This window comes from Notechis scutatus, chromosome Z (genome assembly GCF_049901735.1).
Source record: "Notechis scutatus isolate UNSWTSFEM ecotype Mainland chromosome Z, rNotScu1.2, whole genome shotgun sequence".
In the NCBI taxonomy this organism is placed as follows: domain Eukaryota; kingdom Metazoa; phylum Chordata; class Lepidosauria; order Squamata; family Elapidae; genus Notechis; species Notechis scutatus.
The window spans coordinates 68368151-68393000 of NC_142025.1; the positions used below are offsets into that span (position 1 = coordinate 68368151).

Genomic DNA, 24850 nt, shown 5'->3' on the forward strand with positions numbered 1-24850 from the left:
AGAGAGAGAGATGAGAGGAAGAGAGATGACAGATATGAGAGAGAGATGTGAGAGAGAATGAGAGAGATGAGAGATGAGAGATATGAGAGAGATGAGAGAGAGGGGGAGAGAAATGAGAGAAAGAGAGAGAGATGAAGATATGAGAGAGAGATGAAAGAGAGAGAGAGAGAGAGAGAGAAAGAGAGATGGGAGAGAGAGAGAGAGAAAGTGACAGAGACAGACAAAGAGAAGGGGAGAGAAATGAGAGAAAGATGAGAGAGAGAGATACAGAGATAGAAAGAGAGAGAGAGATGAGAGGAAGAGAGATGACAGATATGAGAGATGTGAGAGAGAAATGAGAGAGATGAGAGAGAGAGATGAGAGAGCGGGGAGAGAAATGAGAAAAAGAGAGAGAGAGATGAAGATATGAGAGAGAGATGAAAGAGAGAGAGATAAGAGAGGGACAAAGTAAAAAATATTTTGAGGATCTTAACAAAATAATAGTAAAATATATTTGGCAAGGGGAAAAGGCAAGAATTAATTTTAAAATGTTGCAGGATGCAAGAACTAGATAAAATTTTGGATTACCAAATTCGGCATTATACTATCAGGCCACAGTGTTAACTTGGATGAAAGAATGGATTGTACTGAGGAATACAAGATTATAGACTTTGGAGGGGCATGATTTGCAACTGGGTTGGTATGCCTTCTTATGGTATGGGAAAAATAAGATAAATGGTTACTTTCAAAGACATTATATAAGGAATGTTTTATTGTTAATATGGGAGAAAATTAGAGAACAGCATTATCTGAAGATATCAGTTTGGCTTTTGACAATGGAAATGCTCATTCATCCAAATATTACTAATATAGGAAACATCGTTAGATATAAAGATATCTTGAACGAAAAGGGTGAGCTCAAACCTAAACAAGAATTGAATGAGCAAGGGATTGATACGATTTGGTATCCATATGTGCAAATACAGTCTATATATGAAAAAGATGCTAAATTATATGGTTTTCCAAAGAATTGACAGAATTGGATAAAATACTAACAGGAACAGAAGAAAGATTGATAAAGAAATTGTATACCTGTTAGGTATACTGGAAGAAGAACAAGCGAAGGAGACAATGTTAGCATGGGCAAAAAAAAATGGTTATTTACAATAGAACTAGATAAATGGCAGAAACTGTGGGATAAAAACTATAAATTAACAATGTCAACTGCATTATAAAGAAAACTTGTACAGGATGATTTATAGATGGCATTTTGCACTGGCAAGATTGGCAAAGATGTTTAAAGATAAATCAGCTAAATGTTGGAAATGCCACCAGGTACCATATTATCATATATGGTGGGCATGTGTAGAAGCTAAAAAATATTGGACAAAATACATATATGGTTGGAAAAGATGATATAACAAAATATTGATTTAAAATCTGAAATACTTTTGTTAGGAATTTTACCTGAAATTTATAGTAAAGGTATATGGGTATTATATTTATATATATATATATACTCTGAATATATTTACTCTGAAAACCCGAATAACCAAAGATCCACATACAAATACCCGCAAGAACCTCAGAAAACATATATATATATATATATATATATATATATATATATATATATATATATATATATATATATATATATATATATATATATATATATATGTGTGTGTGTGTGTGTGTGTGTGTGTGTGTGTGTGTGTGTGTGTGTGTGTGTGTGTGTGTGTGTGTGTATGTATGTATGTATGTATGTATGTATGGCCAAGATACTCTTAATCTTACACGGGAAAAGACCCGAACACACCTAGACCTACATACCTGTACCCGTGAAAATCTACGAAAACAAATATATATGTATGGTATTCAGCTTTGTTTGGGTATTTTCCCACGTTATTATAATTGTGCTTTTGAAGAAAGAAGCCTGATGATGGCAGATGAGATTCTGCCGAGACGTTGCTACAACTTTAAAAGCACAACTATAATGACATGGGAAAATACCCGAACAAAGCTGAATACCATACATGTAAGTACTCGCGAAAACTTAAGAAAACAAATATATATATGTATATATGCAGGTCTTGGCGTGTTCAGGTCTTTTCCCATGTAAGATTGAGAGCATCCTTTTTTTTTTTTTGAAACAAATTTTATTAGTTTTAAAGACAAACAAAACATCATTAAACATTACAAACATAAAACCTCTTTCCATTGTAAATTTTTACAAGGCAGATAAAAGATTATTTTATACTGCATAATTCTAATTTATCCCATTTCCTTATAAACACATAAATATCTTTTAGCAAAGATTATTTCTCTTTACTCTCTTTATTCATTATTTCTCTTTACTTTTATTCAAATACATTTCTTTTCTATATTCATCTATTTTATATCCATCATATTGATATTTTCATCTGATTTGTTTACAAATATTCTCGTCTAACATTCCTCCAAGGTTTTATTAATTCTTAATCAAACATAAACACACAAAACACAAAAACATAAAACTTCTTTTTGGAAAGTGGCTTGGCCCCAGGATACCTCTCTTTGTATGGACTTCAATTAAATTCATGCTCATCTTATATACCATTACTTATCTTATTAACCATTCTATATCTTCTATATAACTTCTCCCCGCTTTTCACTCTTCTTAATTCTATTTTATTTATTTCATCTTACTTTAAATCATTATACTTGTATCTTTTGTCCATTCTTTTCCAATTATCCATTTATCTCATTCTCTTTAATATATATATAAAAAAGATTTCTCCTGGAATCACTGATCGAAGTATGATGCCTTTCTATCCCCTAGGTTAACATTTAGAATAATACCTAGTTCCCAATCTGATTCTGCTTAGTACATTCTACCTATTAAATTTTAAGAAAAGAAAAAAAAGAGAATAATAAATCTATAAAATAATTAAGTACATAATTACCATTCTACTTTTTTAGTACATTTTAAATAGTACATTTTAAACTAAATAAAAAATAAAAAAAGAGAGAATAGAAAAAAGTTATAATAACATTAAGGGAATAACAAATTAAGCTCTATCATTAAATCTTAAGCATTTTACACATTCTCAATAATATTAAATGTTAAGATCTATCATTAAATCCTGAACATTGTAATATTTTGATTTATTAAATCTTGTAATATTCCAATTGTCTCCTTCAAAAACAAATGCTACAATACTACATTTATAATAACATTAACGCAATAGCCAATAAACTCTATATTTTAAACATTCCCTTTAATGTTTTATTAAATCATAAAGTCTATCATTATTAAGTATTTTGATATTTTAATATTTTGTTAGTTCTTATAAAATTCTAGTTTTCTATTTCTAGTACAAATACTACAATACTATCTTATGTACTTTTGCAGATCCTTCTTTTTTTATTTTATAAATTATACATTACCCTTTGTCCCTAAAGAAAAATTTCTTTTTCCCATCTTGTTTTATACCTTTGTGGCTTTCCCCCCCCTTTTCCCTTCCTTTCTTATCCCAACTAGTCTTTTCACACACACCCTCTCCTAACCTTCGCCTTTTTGGCTTCCCCTCTCTGTTGAATTCCTCTTTTCTTTTGCTTTCTGGCATTGTATTGGTTTTGCATCTCATTTTTCTCTTTCTTAGGTCTTTTTTAGGTCTTAAGTCCTTCATTTTCCTTCCTCTCTTTCTCTTCTCTTTCTTAGTCTCATTAACGATGGCTTCTTCTTCTTCTTCTTCTTCTTCTTCTTCTTCTTCTTCTTCTTCTTCTTCTTCTTCTTCTTCTTCTTCTTCTTCTTCTTCTTCTTCTTCTTTCTTCTTCTTCTTCTTCTTCTTGTTTCCTCCATTTGTTGTTGTATTTGCTGATAAGTAGCAAGCGCCATTTCTAAAAAGTGAAAGATATCTCTCAAAGAGTCCTTTCTTTCTTTCTTTCTTTATTTTTTCCATATTCCTTTCTTAGTTCATCAATAGATAGAGCCATTGTAAACCTTTCTTCTTCTTTCCCCCCCCTCTTCTTCTTCTTAGAACAACCAAGATGTTTCAAAACTTAAAAAACAGTTCCCCAAAGTCCCAGAGTCATTAAGCATCCAAACAGAGCAGAAAGTTCTTCCCTTTACACTTTCTCTTCCTGGGGTAATATCAGTTAAGAAAGAAAAAAAGAACCCAGTCTGTACTTTAAAGCCTTATTGCAATTAGCTTCTAGTCTCAAAATCTTCAAGGCATCTCCTCCAACAAAATCTTAATACAGGTGTTTTTTTTTTTTTTTGGTCATCTCCCTTCCCACTTATAACAAAGAGCTTTAAATTTTACCTTCTTTAGAAAAGCAGATTTTTCAATGTCCATTTGTTAAGTCCGTAGAGAAGGAGAGTAAACTTTCCCTTTCAGCACTATTCGCCGCTTTTAGAATCTCCTCTGGAAACAATGTATCATTCAAAAGAAACGTAGTTTTCAGGATATTAGATATATCTTAAAGTCCCGGTAGCCAAAAAACTTTCACTTTAAAACTTTCCAAACTTTCTCCTTCTTCCTCCTGCACATTCTTATCCAGTTGCCGGCTTCTTTGTGGTGGCCATTACTGACCGCCGCTCCACCGCCTTGAGAAAAGGGGGTTTTGCCGGGTGGGGAGGGGGTCTGCGAGACCCCCAAACCCCTATTCGGATCCCCCTATCTTCAGCTGCCTCTAGGTGGCAGCCTTATCCTCCAGACCCGTCAGGATCGGAGGCACCAAGACGGCTAGCGCGACAGGGATCGCGCTGGATCGCGAATCCCTGCCGCCACCGAACCCTGGCAAACCGGAAGTCTTAAGATTGAGAGCATCTTGGCAACGTTTTGACGGGGTCCCACTCGCCATCTTCAGTCTGGTGCTTTCGGCTTCTTGCTTGCACAAGACCTGCATACCTGTACCCATGAAAATCTACGAAAACATATATATATATATGAACAAAATTGGAAAAGTGAAGAGATTCCTACTGATAAGAGCATGATCAGGAAAATATTAGCATATGCAGAAATGAATAAGTTAACACTTGAAATTAAAGAGATGGAAGAAACTGACTATTATATGATATGGGAATTATTTTATCAATGGCTAGAGAATAAATGAAAATTAGAAACAAAAGAAGATTAGTGAAATATAGAAAATATGTTAATAGAATTAAATATATTAAGATGAGGATTTTTATAATAATTAGATGTATTATGTATATCAGTATTAAGTTAAGAATAGAGAATTAATACTAATGTAATGAATAAGGCTGTAAATTTTAATTGTTATTGAACAAGATATTTGTACCCAGACAGCACATTGTTTAATGGAAGATGGATTGTTTGTATTAAAAATAAAATAAACAATTATGCAAAAAGAGAGAGAGAGAAAGAGAGAGATACACACAGAGAGAGATGAGGTGTGTGTGTGAGAGAGAGAGAGAGAGAGAGAAGGAGGGAGAGGGAGAGGGAGGGAGGGAGGGAGAGAGAGAGAGAGGAGATCCTGGTGTTTTATTTTCTGTAAGAAACAGGTCCAAATGCTCTTTGAATGTTTAAGGTTGCAGAAACAGGCTAAGTGCCCGAAGGACCCTATCCTGTCACTGGGAGTCCAGGCGCTTCAACGAGCAGTGCCCTGGATTCATATTAGTCCACAGGATTTAAAATTATTAATTTAGTGGTCCCTGAGGTCTGAAAGGTTGGTGACCCCTGGTATAAACCACTGTAAGTGGTTGTACAAGCCACATTAATAGTGGTGACATTAGCTGCAGTTTCACTGTTTTCAGATTTCTCTATTAGTCTAAAGCAGTGGTTCCCAACCTTTTTTTCACCCCGCACCCCTAAAGAAATTTCACTCGAACCTCGCACCCCCTGGAATAAAATTTCACTCAAACCTCACACCCCCTGGAATAAAAATGCCAACATATAGCCAATATCCTATTATTTACCTGGACTTTTCTCGCACCCCCTGGAATATCGTCTTGCACCCCCAGGGGATGCGAGCACCCCAGGTTGGGAACCCCTGGTCTAAAGGATGGTCCTGGACAGAATGAATGTTGGATCATTTATGCATCTGATAAGTGAATTGAACACATGAGTTATTGATAAACTGCTTTGACATATCATTTGTAGTATGATGCTATGTGACATCAGAGTAAAATGTAATATGCTGATCCTCAAGCTAGAAATTAAGATATAATTTTTTATTTGAATTCCAGGAGCCAGAGGAAATACAGTGCTGTGTGATACAAATATTTCTGACCAGCACCAATCCAGTAAATCCCATACATCATTCCCTGTTGGGTCCCAGGTAAGTTTATCTCATGGAATCTAAGCTTTTCTGAAAGCAGATTTCATACCAACAAAATGTGTTTGTGTGTGTGTGTGTGTGTGTGTGTGTGTGTGTGTGTGTGTGTGTGTGTGTAGAGGCATATATATATGCCTCTGGGTATAATTCAGTTTGATACAAGTAGCAATAATAATATTAATAATATTTATTACGTCAATCAAACTTATGTAATCATAGTATTAATATACATGTTTGTTTTAAAATAGTTATTCAATATTTCAATGTTTAAGCATAGATAGTAATACTTTCCATCTAGTTATTGCTTGTATTCTATTATATAAAAATTATATATGCTAATATTCTCCCTATTTCTTATTTCTACCTCTATTCTAGCTTATAGTCAGGCCATCATTCCTAATCCTAGTGTTAATACATATGTTTATATTAAGACATAGTCCTTCATTATTTGCTTATACAATGTTTCAATACACCATTCTAGTACCAATCATCATATTATTTAAATGTATATAATAATACCATCTTTCAACCTCCAATCTTTCCATCTAACTATTATTTTATATAAAAGTCTATTCTAGTTTTTAATAAGGCTCTCGTTATATTTAAAAACAAACAAAGATTTCCTTTCTATCCATCATTTCTTGTTCATTCTAATACTTCAATTCTTATTCATTTTTTTTAGCTTGCCTCCCATACTCCTCTCTTGGATCTTTGTCTCTATCAACATCTGTGTCTTGGCCATTCAGTCTGAATATTTCTCCCATCTCTATCCTCCTAAGCTGCCAGATCTCCAGAATGTCCACCCAACCCTCTATCTCTCTTTCAAAAGTATCTTCCATCTTATCCGATTCCATTTTAAAATCTCTTAAAGTACTTTTCCCTTGGTTTATTTCATCAGTCATTATTATCTTTATCATCTTCTCCTTCTCATTTTCTTGCTTTATTTTCTGATTTATCTGTTCTATCTTTCCCTCCATTCTTTCTGTTGTCTCCTCTCTTTCCTGGACTTTTTGATCTTCAGTCATGATCAATTGTAGGATATTTTATATTTTCCCATTTATGCCTTGCAATAGGTTCTTCATCTCTCTGTGATTCTTCATAGTATCCTTAATGCTTTAAAACATCAACAACATTTCTTTTGAAATCTCACTCATTTCCCCCAGTGGAGCATCTTGCCCTATTTTAGTAAGTCTTACTCAATAGTCTTACTCAATAGTCCAAAAACTATATATTCAAGTCTAATGTTGCTCCTCAGAAAGTTCAATAATCATAGTTTACATCTCAGAATTATTAATCAGTTCCATCAAGTTCCAGGCAGCTTTCCTAAAATCAAAACTCACTTTACTTTACTTAAAACTCTTCTTTTTATTCTCATAATAGAGTCTCCAGTAATCATACAATAGATAGTTATAGAACAGTAAGTATCACCACAGTCCTCCAGATGAATGTTGTTTATTTTTCTTATCAAAAATTTTCCCAGGATTGTAGGGGTATGGTGTATTTTCCATTCACCAGTCGATGGCACCCTCAGCTTAGGTTTCAGCATTGTTTCAAGTCTGACAAATTGGTTAATCCAATTTTAATGCAATATCTGAAGCAAAATCAGCTATTCAAGTGATAGTTCCAGCATTTTATAATGCCTTTCCAAAACAATGCCTATCCAGTTTGAAAGTCCAATTTTTAATGTTTTAAAAAGTCTTTAGCTTTTTTCCCCTTAGTTCCTTTCTTTTGGGTCTAGGATTTTTCTCTCTATGATAAACCCGCTTTAACAAACAGTTCTAAGAGTTCCTTTTCCTGGATTTTCTTCTCCCCCCCCTTTTAAAGTTAGGTCTAAATAAAAAAGGAATCCTCTCCCCCAGCTCCAGTCACTGTTCATCTGCACCACTCCTGCACATTTCTTCATTGCCACAGCTGTCCCAGCTTCATGGCAGCCATAATGGCTGCCTCTTCTCCTCATCGTGATGAGAGGGAAGAAGCCCTGAGTTGAGTGGAAGAGTTGCTGCTCTCCAGGACCTGTAGGGTGCCCCACTTTACTTTGCCACAGCTACAGGGTGGCTTTATCTTCTTTTGGAGCCCTCCAATGGGGAGAACTCAGCATGGGAGCACAGAGACCCTCTCCTCCTGTCCGATCTTGCCACAACCTCAGCTGGAAGTCTTGGGTTGAACTTTTAATTTCTTCACTTTAACAGTTATCCACAGAGTTTGTTTAAATTCACAACAAATGTATGACCAAACTGTAATGTTTAGCAAAATTATGAAGGGTATATAAGAGAATACCATGAGATAAAAGTAAAGAGCTGACAGATATTTTGAACTGCAGTCTTTAGTCAAAAACTTAATCTTAATTTAGTGTATTTCATTTGAACAATTTTAGTTATTTTCATGAACATTAAGCATTATAGTTAGGTAAAATGTTTCAGAATTTCTATTTGAACATGAAAGAAAACTAAGAATATTAATTATCAGACACTCATACATGGAGAACATTATATATAAGTGATGATGAATTGTAGATGTTATAATATGTATACCAGGGGTGTCAAACTCAAGGCCCATGGCCCACATCTGGCCCACAATACTGTTAGATCTGGCCCATGGGGCTGCCCTGGAAACAGCGAAGGACCAGCCCGCAGCACCTGGCCTGGCTCAGGCCAGCCAGGCACTGATCTACAATTTTTCCTTTGCAGTGGTGCTTGAGGGAACCGAGGCAGGGGTCATCTACCTCCTTCCCAAAAAGGAATCCCTGCTTGCCCCTGCAACATGAGTGATGGGGAGTCCAGCACATATTGTGTCTGCCTTGTTTGGACCCCCCAAAAAAGTTAGGGTATTTATAATGCCTTGGTAAAACAACACTTAGAATATTGAATCTTGTTAAGGTCATCATGATATAAAAAGATGTTGATCTTCCAATATTTGAGGGGTTGCTCCAAAGAAGAAGAGGGTCAACCAATTCTCTAAAGCGCCTGAAGGCAGGACAAAAGCAATGTATGGCAACTAATCAAGGAGAGAATCAACCTAGAACAAAGGAGAAATTTCCTGACAGTTGGAAGGAAGGAAGGAAGGAAGGAAGGAAGGAAGGAAGGAAGGAAGGAAGGAAGGAAGGAAGGAAGGAAGGAAGGAAGGAAGGAAGGAAGTTCTGCATCAGTCCTGGATCCATTGAGACTTGGGCTCAAAGGAGAAAGCAATTTTATGTTCTGCTATGCCACAGACCAGACTTTGTTGGCAATCCAAGTTAACATTGGTATTCTTGAATTGTGAACTCTTAGGAAAGTATCACTTCACTGTGTGTTGCAAACAGCCATTTTCAGTAGGAAAAACAGAATAAAGCAGTAGGGAAAGGAGGTAAGCACAGCTAGGTAGCCCCTTAGGGAAGGCTGGGCTGGGCTTGATTGGGCTTGGTATTTGCCCTCCACTGCCCAGGGCTCTGGGCAGCCTGCGCTGTCATACGAGGGTCCTCCACATGGCCTGAGAGGAATGGCAAGACTCCTTTGGTGGACAAGGATTTGGTGCTCTTCCTGGTCTCACCTTCCTCTGCTGGAGACAATGGATCCTCCCAGCCCTACCTGTGCCACCACAGGAGGCCCCAGTCCCCAGCAACTTTGAGCTGGCCATACCCACCCCCTGAGGTCAACCACAACCCTGATGAAATTGAGTTTGATATCCCTGATGTATACTATACATGGAAAAAATTCCATATTCAATTACTGACACTTTCTATTATCCTTTTTTAAATCAATGAAATAGTAATGGATTTTTTGTACTGATCAGTTAAATCTTTTAGTGTAGAAATAATCATTGGTTGGGACCCCAACTTGATTTTTAAAGAAATAATTAGATATTGTATGTCGCCTAGTTTTATCTCAAGAAAAAAAGGGTGACAAACATTGTTCAGGAAATATTGGGAGTACTGTGGTCAGTTTGAGTTAATATAATCATAATATAATATAAAGAAGATGGTAAGATTTCAGAAAACAACAATAAAGCAGTATCTTGAATTTAGAAAATACATTATCTGCTGTAAATTTAAAGGAGCTGAAATTATTCATCTCAAAGAAAAGATGAGTGTAGCTTTTAAAGCTGAAATAGAAATTGGTTTCATCTGTTTAATTCAGATTATTAGTTTCTTTCCCCTGCTGGCAATCAGGGGAAAGTGTTTGCTTTAGTGTTTCCAAACAGGAGTTATTCATGTTTTTCCTGTGATACAAACATTGCAATTAACATTTGCGCTTAATTAACCATCATGCTCAAAAAGGCAATATATTTTATGCTGTGTCATTCAGATGAAAGATTTTAAAAATACTTAAATGAAATAATGTATAAAAATAAAATAAATGTAGAAAAACTAAGCATGTATGGAAAGTAGCTGTTAATTTTTGATGTGAATGCATAGCTATGCTACACCCAACTGAAAAAGATTCTCCAGCAATTACATTCCCAGGCTTTAGCACCAGTATTGATCTATGAATGAGACAGAATTTTACAGATTAACTTTTGGTTTGTTTCTTCTGAATAAATGAATAAATATGGCAGTATTTCATTTTTTCCTAGTTGGTTTGGTATTTTTCCTAGGTAGTTTGGTAATGTAATCAAAAGGACAGTTGCCAGTTATTTAATGCATTGTAGCTGTAAGCTTAACAATAGTTGCATTAGCACTTACAAGGTATTTCTCAACTTACAATAGTTCATTTAGTGACCATTTGAAGTTACAACAGCACTGACTTATGACTTACGTTTTTCATACCCTTAGAGCATGCTCGTAGTCACTTGATCAACATTCAGATGCTTGGCAACTGACTCATGGTTGCAGTGTCCCAGGGTCATGTGGTCACCTTTTATGACTTTCTGACAAGCAAAGTCAATGGGGAAGCCAGAATCACTTAACAACTGTTACTAATTTAACAACTACAGTGATTCACTGAACAATGGTGGTAAGAAAGGTTGTAAAATGGGGCAAAACACACTTAACACCTATCTTGTTTAGCTACAGAAATGTAAGTTGAGAACTAACTGTATTAACAGAGGATTATATTTTTCATCTTTCACGTGGGTTTCTTGAGAGGTAGAGAATTGAAAAAGCACTCCAGAAAGTGAGGAATGTGTTAAAAAGTTTCCAATTTTTGCACTTAATTCTGTCTCTAAAAAGACAGTTTCTCTTTAAATACTTTGATACAATTATTGTCCTTGCATCTAGCTAGCCCCAACATAACTACATACCAATATACATTGTATGGATAAATCTGATTGCTTGAAGGAGTAATGGGTGCTCCTATAAACATTGCTGAATTTATTAGCAATTGCAATATCACTTATATACCACTTCACAGTGCTTTACAGCTCTCTCTAAGTGGTTTACAGAGTTATTATTTCTTCCAACAATCTGGTTCTCGTTTTACCAATCTTGGAAGGATGGAAGGCTGAGTCAAACTTGAGCTGATTAGAATCGAATTCCTGGCTGTGAACAGAATTAGCCTGTAATACTGCATTCTAACCACTGTGCTGCCCTTGTTCCAACTAAGGTTGCAATATAATTAAATAATAATTTACATCTTTATACATTTTAAAACTTTTAAATTAATTATGTTTTATCAGTTACATTTGTACCAAATTGAAAAAGCATATTTAATTATTTTAAGTTATAAGATCAGATGCATTGAAAGAATTTGTGGCTCCAGTGAAATAATTGCTTCCCACTTGCTATATATCTATTTTGTTATATGATAACCTATAATCACTATGTTTTGTTGCAGCCATTGTTGACAGCTCAGCAGTTAGCCTCAGTTGTAGCTGGAGTGATGCCAGGTGCCCCTCCAGCACTGAATCAACCTATTCTGATTCCCTTCAACATGGCTGGACAATTGGGTGGTCAGCAAGGTCTTGTCCTGACTTTGCCTACTGCTAACCTCACCAACATCCAAGGGCTTGTAGCAGCAGCTGCAGCAGGAGGCATCATGACATTGCCACTGCAAAATCTGCAAGGTAAAAAATTATTGGATCTTCATCATATTGATTTGTTACCATGTAAACATCTGTAAATGCAAAACCATATCTTGAAAAGTTACATTCCTTGATGCAGATATACACTGCTCAAAAAAAATAAAGGGAACACAAAAATAAGACATCCCAGATCTGAATGAATGAAATACTCCTATGAATGAAATATTCCTTTGTTCACTACATAGTTGAATGTGCTGACAACAAAATCACACAAAATTATCAATGGAAATCAAATTTAGCAACCCATGGAGGTCTGGATTTGGAGTTACACTCAAAATTAAAGTGGAAAACAACACTACAAGCTGATCCAACTTTGATGTAATGTCCTTAAAACAAGTCAAAATGAGGCTCAGTAGTGTGTGTGGCCTCCACGTGCCTGTATGACCTACCTACAATGCCTGGGCATGCTCCTGATGAGGTGGTGGATGGTCTCCTCCCATACCTGGACTAAAGCATCCCCCAACTCCTGGACAGTCTGTGGTGCAACGTGGCGTTGGTGGATGGAGTGAGACATGATGTCCCAGATGTGCTCAATTGGATTCAGGTCTGGGGAACGGGCGGGCCAGTCCATAGCATCAATGCCTTCGTCTTGCAGGAACTGCTGACACACTCCAGCCACATGAGGTCTAGCATTGTCTTGCATTAGGAGGAACCCAGGGCCAACCGCACCAGCGTATGGTCTCACAAGGGGTCTGAGGATCTCATCTCGGTACCTAATGGCAGTCAGGCTACCTCTGGCGAGCACATGGAGGGCTGTGTGGCCCCCTAAAGAAATGCCACCCCCCACCATTACTGACCCACTGCCAAACCAGTCATGCTGGAGGATGTTGCAGGCAGCAGAACATTCTCCACGGCGTCTCCAGACCCTGTCACGTCTGTCACATGTGCTCAGTGTGAACCTGCTTTCACCTGTGAAGAGCACAGGGCACCAGTGGTGAATTTGCCAATCTTGGTGTTCTCTGGCAAATGCCAAACGTCCTGCATGGTGTTGGGCTATAAGCACAACCCCCACCTGTGATGTCAGGCCCTCATATCACCCTCATGGAGTCTGTTTCTGACCGTTTGAGCAGCCACATGCACATTTGTGGCCCGCTGGAGGTCATTTTGCAGGGCTCTGGCAGTGCTCTTTCTGTCCCTCCCTGCACAAAGGTGGAGGTAGCGGTCCTGATGCTGGGTTGTTGCCCTCCTACGGCCTCCTCCACGTCTCTTGATGTACTGGCCTGTCTCCTGGTAGCGCCTCCATGCTCTGGACACTACGCTGACAGACACAGCAAACCTTCTTGCCACAGCTCGCATTGATGTGCCATCCTGGATGAGCTGCATTACCTGAGCCACTTGTGTGGGTTGTAGACTCCGTCTCATGCTACCACTAGAGTGAAAGCACCGCCAGCATTCAAAAGTGATCAAACCATCAGCCAGAAAGCATAGGAACTGAGAAGTGATCTGTGGTCACCACCTGCAGAACCACTCCATTATTGGGGATGTCTTGCTAACTGCCTATGCTTTCCACCTGTTGTCTATTCCATTTGAACAACAGCATGTGAAATTGATTGTCAATCAGTGTTGTTACCTAAGTGGACAGTTTGATTTCACAAAAGTGTGATTGACTTGGAGTTACATTGTGTTGTTTAAGTGTTCCCTTTATTTATTTGTTTGAGCAGTGTAGTTATCTCTTTTGATATAGTTTATACTATTAAAAACCTGGATGGTAAAATTCATACCTGATTTAGTTCCTGTATGTATACTTATGTATGAACTTCAACCTTTGTCATCTTTGGCAATGACTGAACCAGCCAGAATTATGGTAATATGAAATCTAGTTTGCAGAAAGCATGTGTTACATAATGTGCTAATGTGTTAATGTGCATAATGTGGAATGATATTACTTGTTACACATTTATTTTATAATCAGATGGTGATGGGAGGAAATTGTGCAGATTTTTGAATAATTAATAAATATAATACAATGATTGGTATCAAGGCACTATGATTGGTTAATTTAGACATGCAAATTTCTTCTCCTAATGTATACTACAGTTAATGAAATAGTGTAATATACAGCAAGAATATTCAGTGGTGATCCAATGTTATTATGTATGGCTCGCATAATAGCATATGCATTTATACCCTATTTCTAAACCCGTAATGACTATGTCATATGCTAATAATGCAATAAATTATCTGTCTTCAAACAGATGAATTGGAAAATAAAAGTCTGTTAAAATCTATAAAGTGGGAACACTTATTATAATCGTTGTGTAAGGTACAAGCAGAGTTTAGATCAAAATATTTTTGTTAGAAAAGCAATCCCAGTCACTTTTCTGTCACTATACCCATAAATGATGTAATAGCTGCAGTCAAGACCATCAATGGGTCATCCAGTGACACTTAAGATTTCATTAGCCTTCCACTGAAATTGATTGAGGACTGATAAAAGACAATAGGAATAATATGTAATTGATTTATATAATTATAATGAATTGCCATATAATTTTTACTGGTTTAAGTAATCTTATAGCAGATTTTTAAGTAGAATTAAAAACACAGAAGATATTTCCAGCAGACAAGCATTTGTTAGAGAGATGATATTTCTTAGGTATCAGAAGATAGAGGTAATGGGAAGGCAAAATCTCCATGTCCTCCTGTCTATGAGCTCCCATCAATATCTATAAGCTGTTCCTGGAAACAATGTTGAGTTAGGTGTTGAGGATAGTGACAGTAATATAATAAAACCAAATATGATAAGAATTCTACAATTAGAATTAGTAACTAGCCCGGATACTGGGTGGGTGGGGGAATAATCTGCATAGAGCATTTCTCATGCAGAGCTTGAAACTCTGGATTTGGGCTTTAAATTACATCTTTTCTTTAAGAAAGTTTGCCTTTCTCTTTATCATGAAGGTTTCTTGCATTGAAAAAATAAAGTCTTGGTTAGAAGCTGCAACAAACATGTTTTATGTCATCACCAAATAAATTTCTTATGTTCAATCTTTTCCTTTCACTTTCTCTTGTTTTCTTTGTTTTTATCACAAATAGTATTCTCTTGAATATATTGAATACTATCTCTCCATCTTTCAAAATGTGCCTATCAAAAATGATTCTTTCCAATTGGGTTAAAAATATAAGCCTTGGAGGATTTTTTTACTCTCATACTTCTTACATATCAATTTACTATCTCCTTGTTTTTATATCTTTTAGATATTCTGTTTTTAATTGTGTATTCTGAGTTGAGCTGCTTATAAATGCAATAGACAACTGATAGATATTACAACAAAAATACACAATAGTATAACAAGTCCTTGTAAAATGATGCATCATTGAAATGTAAAAGCTCAATATTTAAACAATGACTGTTATTAAAAAAAGCTGTTGATTATTGTACTATTTTTGACATAAAAGTCATTAGTAGGAAACTTTCCTCCTTAGTCTTCTTTCTTGGCATATTCTTTTTACCACTGAGGAAATAAGAGCAGGAATTGTAATTACCAATCTATAGTATAATACAGGACATAAGATTCATTTTGACACATCTTCAGTTACTATTGAATTTCATATTTTCTATTTCCTAATGCATGCTTTGTAGCTATGTATTCCAAAACACAGTCTAGAAGAATATGTAATGGAAAAACATTGAAGTATGTGTGAAAGAATTAGATCCATCTCAAAACTTTCCATTTTGCATTTTTTGTATTTGTATATTTTGCTGATTTAAAGACAGGCAAAATTTTATCACAAATCAAATGGGAATGTTCTGACTAGCATTCTAAATACTTTTTAAGTCATTAAACTCCAGTTGTTTTGATAACTTGATGGATTGTTCGATGCACCAAAACTAAAAGGTTGCCATAGATTGAGAAAGGAAGACAACTAATGTGCTGACCTATCTACCAATTGCATGCATAATGCCCTCACCTGTTGGCTCAGTGGCTTGCCTTTACCTTGAGCAGATTTTAAACTTTAATGTCAATAAACCTTTCTTATCATAGTTGCAAATGGTTTTTTTCTTTAATGTTTAAAATAATGTTTTCCTCTCATACCATTACGCTGCACAGAAGAACCTGTCATTCATAAATCATAGATGAAAAGGACATACTAATGCACAAATTTTGCTTGTTTAAAATTTGAGAGTGCATGTAAAGTAGGGAATTTCAGATTAAAAAAAGAATGCAGGAAAAGGGTCATGATGAAAGAAAATGGAAGGAAGAGGCTTTTTAGTGTAGGTGGATGATAAAATCTTAATGAGGACATAGCCATTCTAAAAGTACAACTTTTGACTTCTTCAGGTTCCAGCTTATATTTACTGCAGGTATTGTATTATAAATAAAAATAAGACTTTATATATATAGTGTTGCAGGGTAGGCCCATATTACTATTATTAACAATAAAGTAAAAAATATTTGTTCAGCCTGTTCCACGGTAATTTAGGAATCCATGGAATAAATTCTTGAATGCCAAATACCACAATTAGTGGAAATGTCCATAATGGAAAATCATTTCCAATGTATTCATAGTAAGAATAAGAATTTTTCTACAAATTACATTGACTCTACAATATACAATGTGATCTTGTACTTTTTCTAGAAAGTTGCAATATCTCTTTTTATCAAGGGAATGAGAAAGCAGGAATATGGCAATATATTGTCAAAGTGCTGGAGTTTGTTCCAAGTCAGGAGGCATGAACACTTTACACAATGGAAGCAAATCTAATAAGACACTGGACTTCTGCCTATTTTGGTTGATGGGGAAATAAAAATGGAGCAGTTTTTTTTAATATTTTGATCTACTATACCTAATAAGGTGAAGTTCATGTAATGTTTGGGTGGAGGGATCATCATCTTATGTTTAATTACAAATGGAGAATAATTGAAGAAGGCACATTATCTACCATAATGTCTTGAGTACTCACTAGAATGGAAAGACAAGATATACTTGAGATACCTATGGAAATAATCAAAAAAGTTTGGCAATACTAATTTTAGAAGGTCAACAGTCTCTCAGACCTAGTAGTAAGCTCCTGTTTTTCACCATATGATTCCAAAAGATATCTTTCCTGCTTTCCCATAGCTTCTTTTCTGTTCTTTCCTCTTGGAACATCTTTTTGAAACATAGTTTTCATCCTGGAAGATGAAAACACTACCATATTTCCAGTTGAATTTAGAATGGCCCAACTTAAAAAAAATGAAAAAAGAAAAGGAGTTGTGGTTTCTGATTTCTCCAAATTGTAATTATACTAAAAATATCCCTAAGTACAGGTATACATTCTCCATGCAGGAAAGATAAATTTCCCAGAATTTATATTGGTTGGAATATTCCTGTACAAATCTATTGGAATATGTAGAAACTTTTAAAGTCTTAAATGCTTATATACAAATGTTCAAAGCTTGGGAACAAACAGGGTGAACTAGAAGCAATACTACAGGAGGGTAAGATGACATAGTTGTCTTTATAGAAACCTGGTGGGATGAAACCCATGACTGGAATGTACTGATGAATGGATACAAATTATTCAAAAGAAACAGATCTAGAAAAAAGAGAAGGTGGAGTTACATTATATGTGAGAGATCACTACATATCTATAGAAATGCACATGATAAAAGATAAAACCCCTCCAGAATGAATATGGTCAACATAAAAGGGGGAAAAAGTGACATTGCCATAGGTGTATATTACAGGCCACCCAACCAATCAGAAGAAATAGATGAACTATTTGCCAACCAGTTAAGAAATGTATATAGGAAGCATACCACAGTAGTAATGGGAGGCTTTAACTATCCAGATGTCAACTGGATATCTACTAGCCAGATATCAACTATCTAGATATCAACAGATATCCAGATATCAACAAAGATATCAATTATCTTTCTTGGTGACTTCAACCTACCTCATATTAACTGGACCCTTAACAAATGTACAACTGAACCCAGACATGCAACCTTCTACAATGCTGTAATAAATCTGGGACTTGAACAACTAGTAACCAACAATACTAGACTTAATAACTGCCTCGATCTCATCTTCTGCAATAGTTTGAATTCAATTTACGGAATACAAATTAAAGAACTCTTTTCCAAGAGTGACCACAGCATGATTGACTTTTGTCTCAACATACATCCACACAAAAATAATAACAATGACGGAATCCCCAATTATAACTTCAGACAAGGCAACTATGATCTTATAAACAACGATCTCTCATCACTTGATTGGCAATTTCTATTCTCTGGATGCAATACTGTTGAAGACCATTACAACATATTTTTACTTGAAGTCAAAAGAGTCATCAAACTATAAGTACCAATAACAACTCCCAACCCCCACCCCCCCAAAAAAAAATTACTCATAACAATAAGGAAGCTTCAATCCAAAAAGAAATCACTTTGGCAGAAAAACAAATCTGTTCACGTTGCCAACTTCAAAAGACGATACAAAAAATTATGCCACCAGATAAAGACTGAATGCACCAATTATCACATTAAACAAGAAGAAAACCTTCTATGCACCAATTCCACCCACGCTTTCTACAATTTTGTAAACCACAAACTAAAAGATTCAAGGTCCATCCCACCCCTGAAAGGACTTAATGGTAAAGACTGCAACGATGACACCATTAAAACCAGCCTCTTTAACACATTCTTTGGCTCAGTATTTGTAAACAGCAATGGATCATGCCCAGTATATCCTAGTTGAACCACAGACGACTACAATGATCCAATCAATTTCACAGAAGACAACATTGAAGAAGCACTACACAATCTAAAACCATCTCTATCTATTCGACTGGATGTAAGATGTGTCTACTTCTTAAAAAAGCTATTCACTGCCATAGCTGAATCTCTAAGCATAATCTTTGAAAAATCTTTCAGGAACAGCTCCTTGCCAAACCTATGGTCTCAAGCCAGGGTCATCCCCATCTTCAAAAAGGGAGACCCCAGCCTAGTTGAAAATTACAGACCAGTCTCTTTATGCTGCATCACCTGTAAAGTCATGGAATCAATTATTAATCCATTAATCCAATCCATTATCCTCCACTTAGAGACAAACAACTTACTCTCGAATAAACAATTTGGTTTCAGAAAAAAACTATCCTGTCATCTGCAACTCTTACTCAACAAATAAAGTCTCTGTCTTACATATTGGCAAAAAAATAATAATCAGAAAATAAAATACGAGCTGAATAGTCAAGACCTTGTTGATGATCCAAACTCTGTCAAGGACCTTGGAGTTCTCATTTCTAATGATCTAAGTGCTAGAGCCCACTGTAACTACATAGCCAAGAATGCATTAAGAGTTGTTAACCTAATCCTACATAGCTTTTTCTCTGGTAATATCACACTACTAACGAGAGCATACAAAACATTTGCTAGATCAATACTTGAATACAGCTCATCAATCTGGAACCCGCATTATGTATCTGATATTAACACAGTTGAGAAAGTCCAGAAATATTTAACAAGAAGAGTTCTCCACTCCTCTACTCGTTGCAGAATACCTTATGCCACCAGACTCGAAATTCTAGACCTAGAAAACCTAGAACTATGCCACCTTCAGTCTGATCTATGTATAGTATATAAAATTATACATTGCAATGTCCTACCTATCAATGAATATTTCAGCTTCAACCATAGCAATACAAGAGCACACAATAGATACAAACTCAAGGAAAACCACACCAAACTTGATTGCAGGAAATACGACTTCAGCAACAGAGTGGTCAATGTCTGGAATACTCTACCTGACTCTGTTTTTTCCCCAAACCTAAAAACTTTAACCTTAGACTGTCTACTATTGACCTCACCTCTTTCCTAAGAGGTCTGTAGGGACCGTGCATAAGTGCAACAACGTGCCTACCGTCCCTGTCCTATTGTTTCTTTTTTATTTTTCTTATATGTATCCATTTCGTGTATCCATAATTATGTTTATACTTATACCTCTTATCTTATAATTGCTTGACAAAATAAATAAATAAAAAATAAATGGTAGACCATCTCTGCAGCAAGTTGGAGATCAAACACATTCCTAACCAACCTAGCTGACAACTTTATTATCCAGAAAGTAGAGGAGGGAACTAGGAGTAAAGCTATACTGGACTTAATTCTTACTAATAGAGAAGAAGTGATAAAAGAAGTTGAAGTTTGGTCACCACACTACAAAAAAAGATGTTGAGACTTTGGAAAAAGTTTAGAGAAGAGCAACTAAAATGATCAAAGGCCTGATCAAAATGATCAAAACCATATGAAGAAGAGCTGCAGGTTTGGGTCTGGCGAGACTAAAGAAAAGAATTAGGGGTGACATGATAGCAGTATTCCAGTATTTGAGGGGCTGCCACAAAGAAGAGAGAGTCAAATTATTCTCTAAAGCTCCAGAGGGAAGGACAAGAAACAATGGTTGGAAACTAATCAAAGAGAAAAGCAACCTGGAATTAAGGAGAAACTTCCTAACAGTAAGGACAATTAACCAGTGGAACAGTTTGCCTTCAGAAATCATGGGCACTCCATCATTGGAGGCTTTTAAGAAGAGATTAGACCAGGGGTATCAAACTCAAGGTCCATGGGCCGGATCTGGCCCACAGGATGCTTAGATCTGGCCCATGGGACCGGCCTGGAAACAGCAAAGGACTTGCCTGCAGTGCCTCTGTCAGTGCAAATGGACACCAGGGAGTGCCCCCCCCCCAGGCTTCCTTTTCGCTGGCAGAGGGCTATCAAAACAAACTAAAAATGAAACAAAAGGAGAAATGTTTCCCCTTTTGCATTTGAGCATACAAGAAGGGACAGGAAAGGAGAAAAAAAGAAAGAAAAGGAAAGGAAAGATAGGAAGAGAGCAAGGAAGGAAAAATAAGGAAAGAGGGGAAGGAAGAAGATAGGAGAATGATGAGGGAAGGAAAAAAAGAAAAGGAAGGAAAGAAGGAAGGAAAGAAGGAAGGAAGGAAGGAAGGAAGGAAGGAAGGAAGGAAGGAAGGAAGGAAGGAAGGAAGGAAGGAGATTATAATGAGGGAGGATCAGGGAACGCAGGACGCCTTAGCACATGGGCACCACAGATGCACCTGACATGAGTCCCATGTTATGCCCACCATGGACATGCTGGCTACACTCACCATGACTATGCCCACCTCCCAGCCCTATGAGGTCAAACACAACCCTGATGCCACTCTCAATGAAATCAAGTTTGACACCCCCTAGACTAGACAGTCACAGATCTAAAATGGTATAGGTTCTCCTGCTTGAGCAGGGAGCAGGATTAGAAGACCTCCACGGTTGCTTCTGTCTCCTATCTTATCCTATCATATCCAGATATCCTATTTCTATCCTATCCTATCCTATTGTTTTTTTAAACAAGTTTTATTCAGTTCTCCACATTTTAACATCTCTTTTTAGTGAACAGCACGATTACAGGTTTCACATATACATACAAATATGACCATAATTACATATTCAATTTTTGTATACAATTTTTTATCTTAGCAATACTTTTGTACATTTTCTATTTTATTGTGTTATTCAAAATACTTATCTCATTATTTAATTCACTTGTATTAACTTCATAATCATTATATTTTAATACTTTTAACAGTCACATTTGTATATTTCCTCTTAAAACACTCCTATAAATTGGTTTCCTCCCGTCATATCAATATAAGTGCGCCACCTCTAATTTACATATTCATTAATTATTAACCCTTTTGAATCCCATTAAACATTTAACATTGTTATCTAAACATTAAAATTAATAATCCCTTTAAAACTACATAGCATATATAAAAATCAGATTCTGCATGGTTTTCCCCCCTTTTAATTTCATAAAATTTTAACAATTTTAATAGAAAAGGACATAATAATCTACACATTCAAACAATGAAACAATCCTAAACCTAAGATCAATTCCATTTCAGCTCTCCTCCTATATCATTTCATTTATTTCAATATATTTAATACACTTATTTCATTAATTATTCCATTCCTATTTAAACAAAAAAAAAAAAAAAACCCAACATTCCAATCCTAAAAATATTTCAAAATATTTAATAAACTTATTCCATTATTTGTTACAATTTGTCTCTATGCATAAAGGAGAAGAGCTTTAGGATCTACTATAGAAAATTAACAATTCTATTTTCTATTTTATCAATCTATGTCCCTGTTTCATCACTATACATTTATTTATATTATCCCCAATACCTTGCAGAATCCCCTCTCTAAATATTGATTACCCATTATCTCTGTGTTCGATTAGACAATTTTTCTCCATTTTTTAACAATTCCCATATTTCTTTGTTCCCAAATCCTGTTTCTTTTCCCTTCTTTTCCCTTGTATTTTCTCCTCTATTCTTTTATTCCAGTTTTTATCTCCCTCTCTATTTAAGATTTCCTTTCACCCTTCGAATTTCTGCTGATTCTTTTTCCCTTTTCTAATTTTCTGGATAATCCCCTTTTTATTGAATTTCTTAAATCTCCTAAATTATTTCCAACTCTTTTCCTCCTTCTTTCTGGAATTCTTTGTTCTCAATGGTCACTAAAGATGGCCCCTTCTATGATTTGCTCCACCTCCTCTTCTGTCCTTTGTCCTTGTTGTTCATATTCTGCAATCGCATTTTCAATAAATTCAATAAATTCTGAAGCAAAACCCTGAGATTCACCTCATTCTTGTAATGTTTCTTTTGTGTTTCTGAGTTCCATATTTAATGCCACCATGATGCCACTTTCTAGTTCTTTCTAGCAATTCAATCCAAACAGTATCTTTAAAGTTAATTTCCAACAGTCAGCTTTTATTTTCTTCTCTAAAATTTTTAATCCTCCACTAATCCAATGCCAAGTCCATATCAGAATCAACAATTAATCCAAGGGCAGAATCTTCCTGTTTCTTTCTTTGTTACAATGTTTCAATTTTTCAAAGTTCTTGTTTATTGTATCAATTTTCCTTACAGCTTTAAGAAACAGAGTCTTTTAAAAGAAAAACAAGTTAAGTTTAACTCAGATGACACTCTTTAATATGTTAATTCTTCACCCCCTCTTTCCTTTTTCCTTCTCAGTTATTCAGAGCTTTTTAAACCACAGTTTTCCAAAAAAAAAGGTCTAATCCAATTGATATTAATATTATTAAATTTTCCTCTTTAGCAGTCTATAGCAGCTTTTTAGCAGCTTTTTTAGTGCCTGTATAGAATCAAAATATACTTATCCAAGTTGATTAGATGATTCCTTCTCCAGCTTCTAACCTTTCATGGTTTCAAAGCTCCGTCGCTGTCAAGAGCAATTCACTCTTTTTTCCTCTTTCTCTTCGCCGCTGTAAATCCTTTCTTAAAGATTCTTTGAAATGTTAATCCTGAGGGTATCTTCCATTTAGTTATATCATCCCATTCCTTCTGCTGTTCGCTTCTTTCTCTCTCCTGCGCAATCTTATTCCAGTCTAACCTTCCCCTTCAGGGTGGCCATTTTAGACCACCGCTTCAGCGTCTTCGGGAGGGAGTAATTGCCAAGACGGGGAGGGGATTTGCGACTCCCCTCTACCCAACTGACAGTCTCCCCTTCCTCCACCACCCCTCTGAGGCGGCTTCTGCCCCGAATCCAAAGGATTGGGGCTCTCCGACGCCAAAGCATGGACCAAAGCCACGCACAATCACGGTCAGCGGTCTATCTTCGGGGAAGCTCAAAACCGGAAGCCCCCCTATCCTATTGTTTTTAATGTGTTATAAAAGAACTCCTAGTCCCAAAGCAGAAAATCTCTCCACCTGTCACAGTAGCAGTAAGTCCACAACTCTATGACCTCCCTCTGAATCACAGGACAAAGTGAACCCTATCTTGATTTTCCTTTTATTGCCATCCATTGTCTGGATCAGAAAGGAAGATGGTACCATTAAATCTGCATCTTACATGAAATCTGACAAAGAAACTAAGACTAGATTCTTCATAAACCACTGAGAAATATATTCTAAATGTCACCATAATCAAGGTATATTTAAGCATTATATTTATAGCGTACAAGTTCCAGGTCACTGGAGGGATGGGAGATGGGTTTTTCAGTGTTTCTCCCATGTTAAATTATTTATACTCTTGCCAAATAAAACTAGCTTTTCACTGGAAAATAGGATGCTGAAAAGTTGCATACCAACCATCGAGCTACTACTCTTTTCTTTTCTTTTATAGATTTTCCCCACAACAACAACTCTGTTAGGTGGATTGGGCTAAGAGAGAGTGACTGGCCCAAAGTCACCCAGCCAGCTTGCATGCCTATCTGTGAGATTGGAATTCATAGTGTCCTGGTTTCTAGATCAAGATGTTAACTACTATACCAAATTGGGTCTCACTACTATGGCAGATATATAGAAATTTCCTATCATCTACAAGTTTAAATATGAGGAATGTGTGTGGGTTTTCTATTCCACAATTGAAATGTTTTGTGACACTAATAAATGTATGTATCTTTGATCCCTGAAGTCAGTAGGAATCAGATATCTTTTCTCATCATTACAAAAATGCACAGTGCTGGAAGAAAAAAAAATGAAGTTTATTTTCCTGAAAACATGTTTGTTTTATGCCTATATGTGTCTATGTGAATTAATCTACTGCATTTCTTATTATGAGAAACAGGAGCTGGAAGATGA

At 36.0% G+C, this 24850-nt stretch overlaps 1 protein-coding gene across 2 annotated transcripts in view; it reads left to right on the forward strand.

Moving 5' to 3' along the window:
* POU6F2 (POU class 6 homeobox 2) overlaps positions 1–24850 on the forward strand; it is a 405681-nt gene that overhangs the window by 109926 nt on the left and 270905 nt on the right. For both annotated transcript variants that reach the window (XM_026674834.2, XM_026674833.2), the window contains exons 2-3: positions 6176–6267; positions 12012–12240. In XM_026674834.2, the coding sequence (XP_026530619.1) occupies positions 6176–6267; positions 12012–12240 (321 nt within the window). The remainder of the gene's footprint in view (positions 1–6175; positions 6268–12011; positions 12241–24850) is intronic.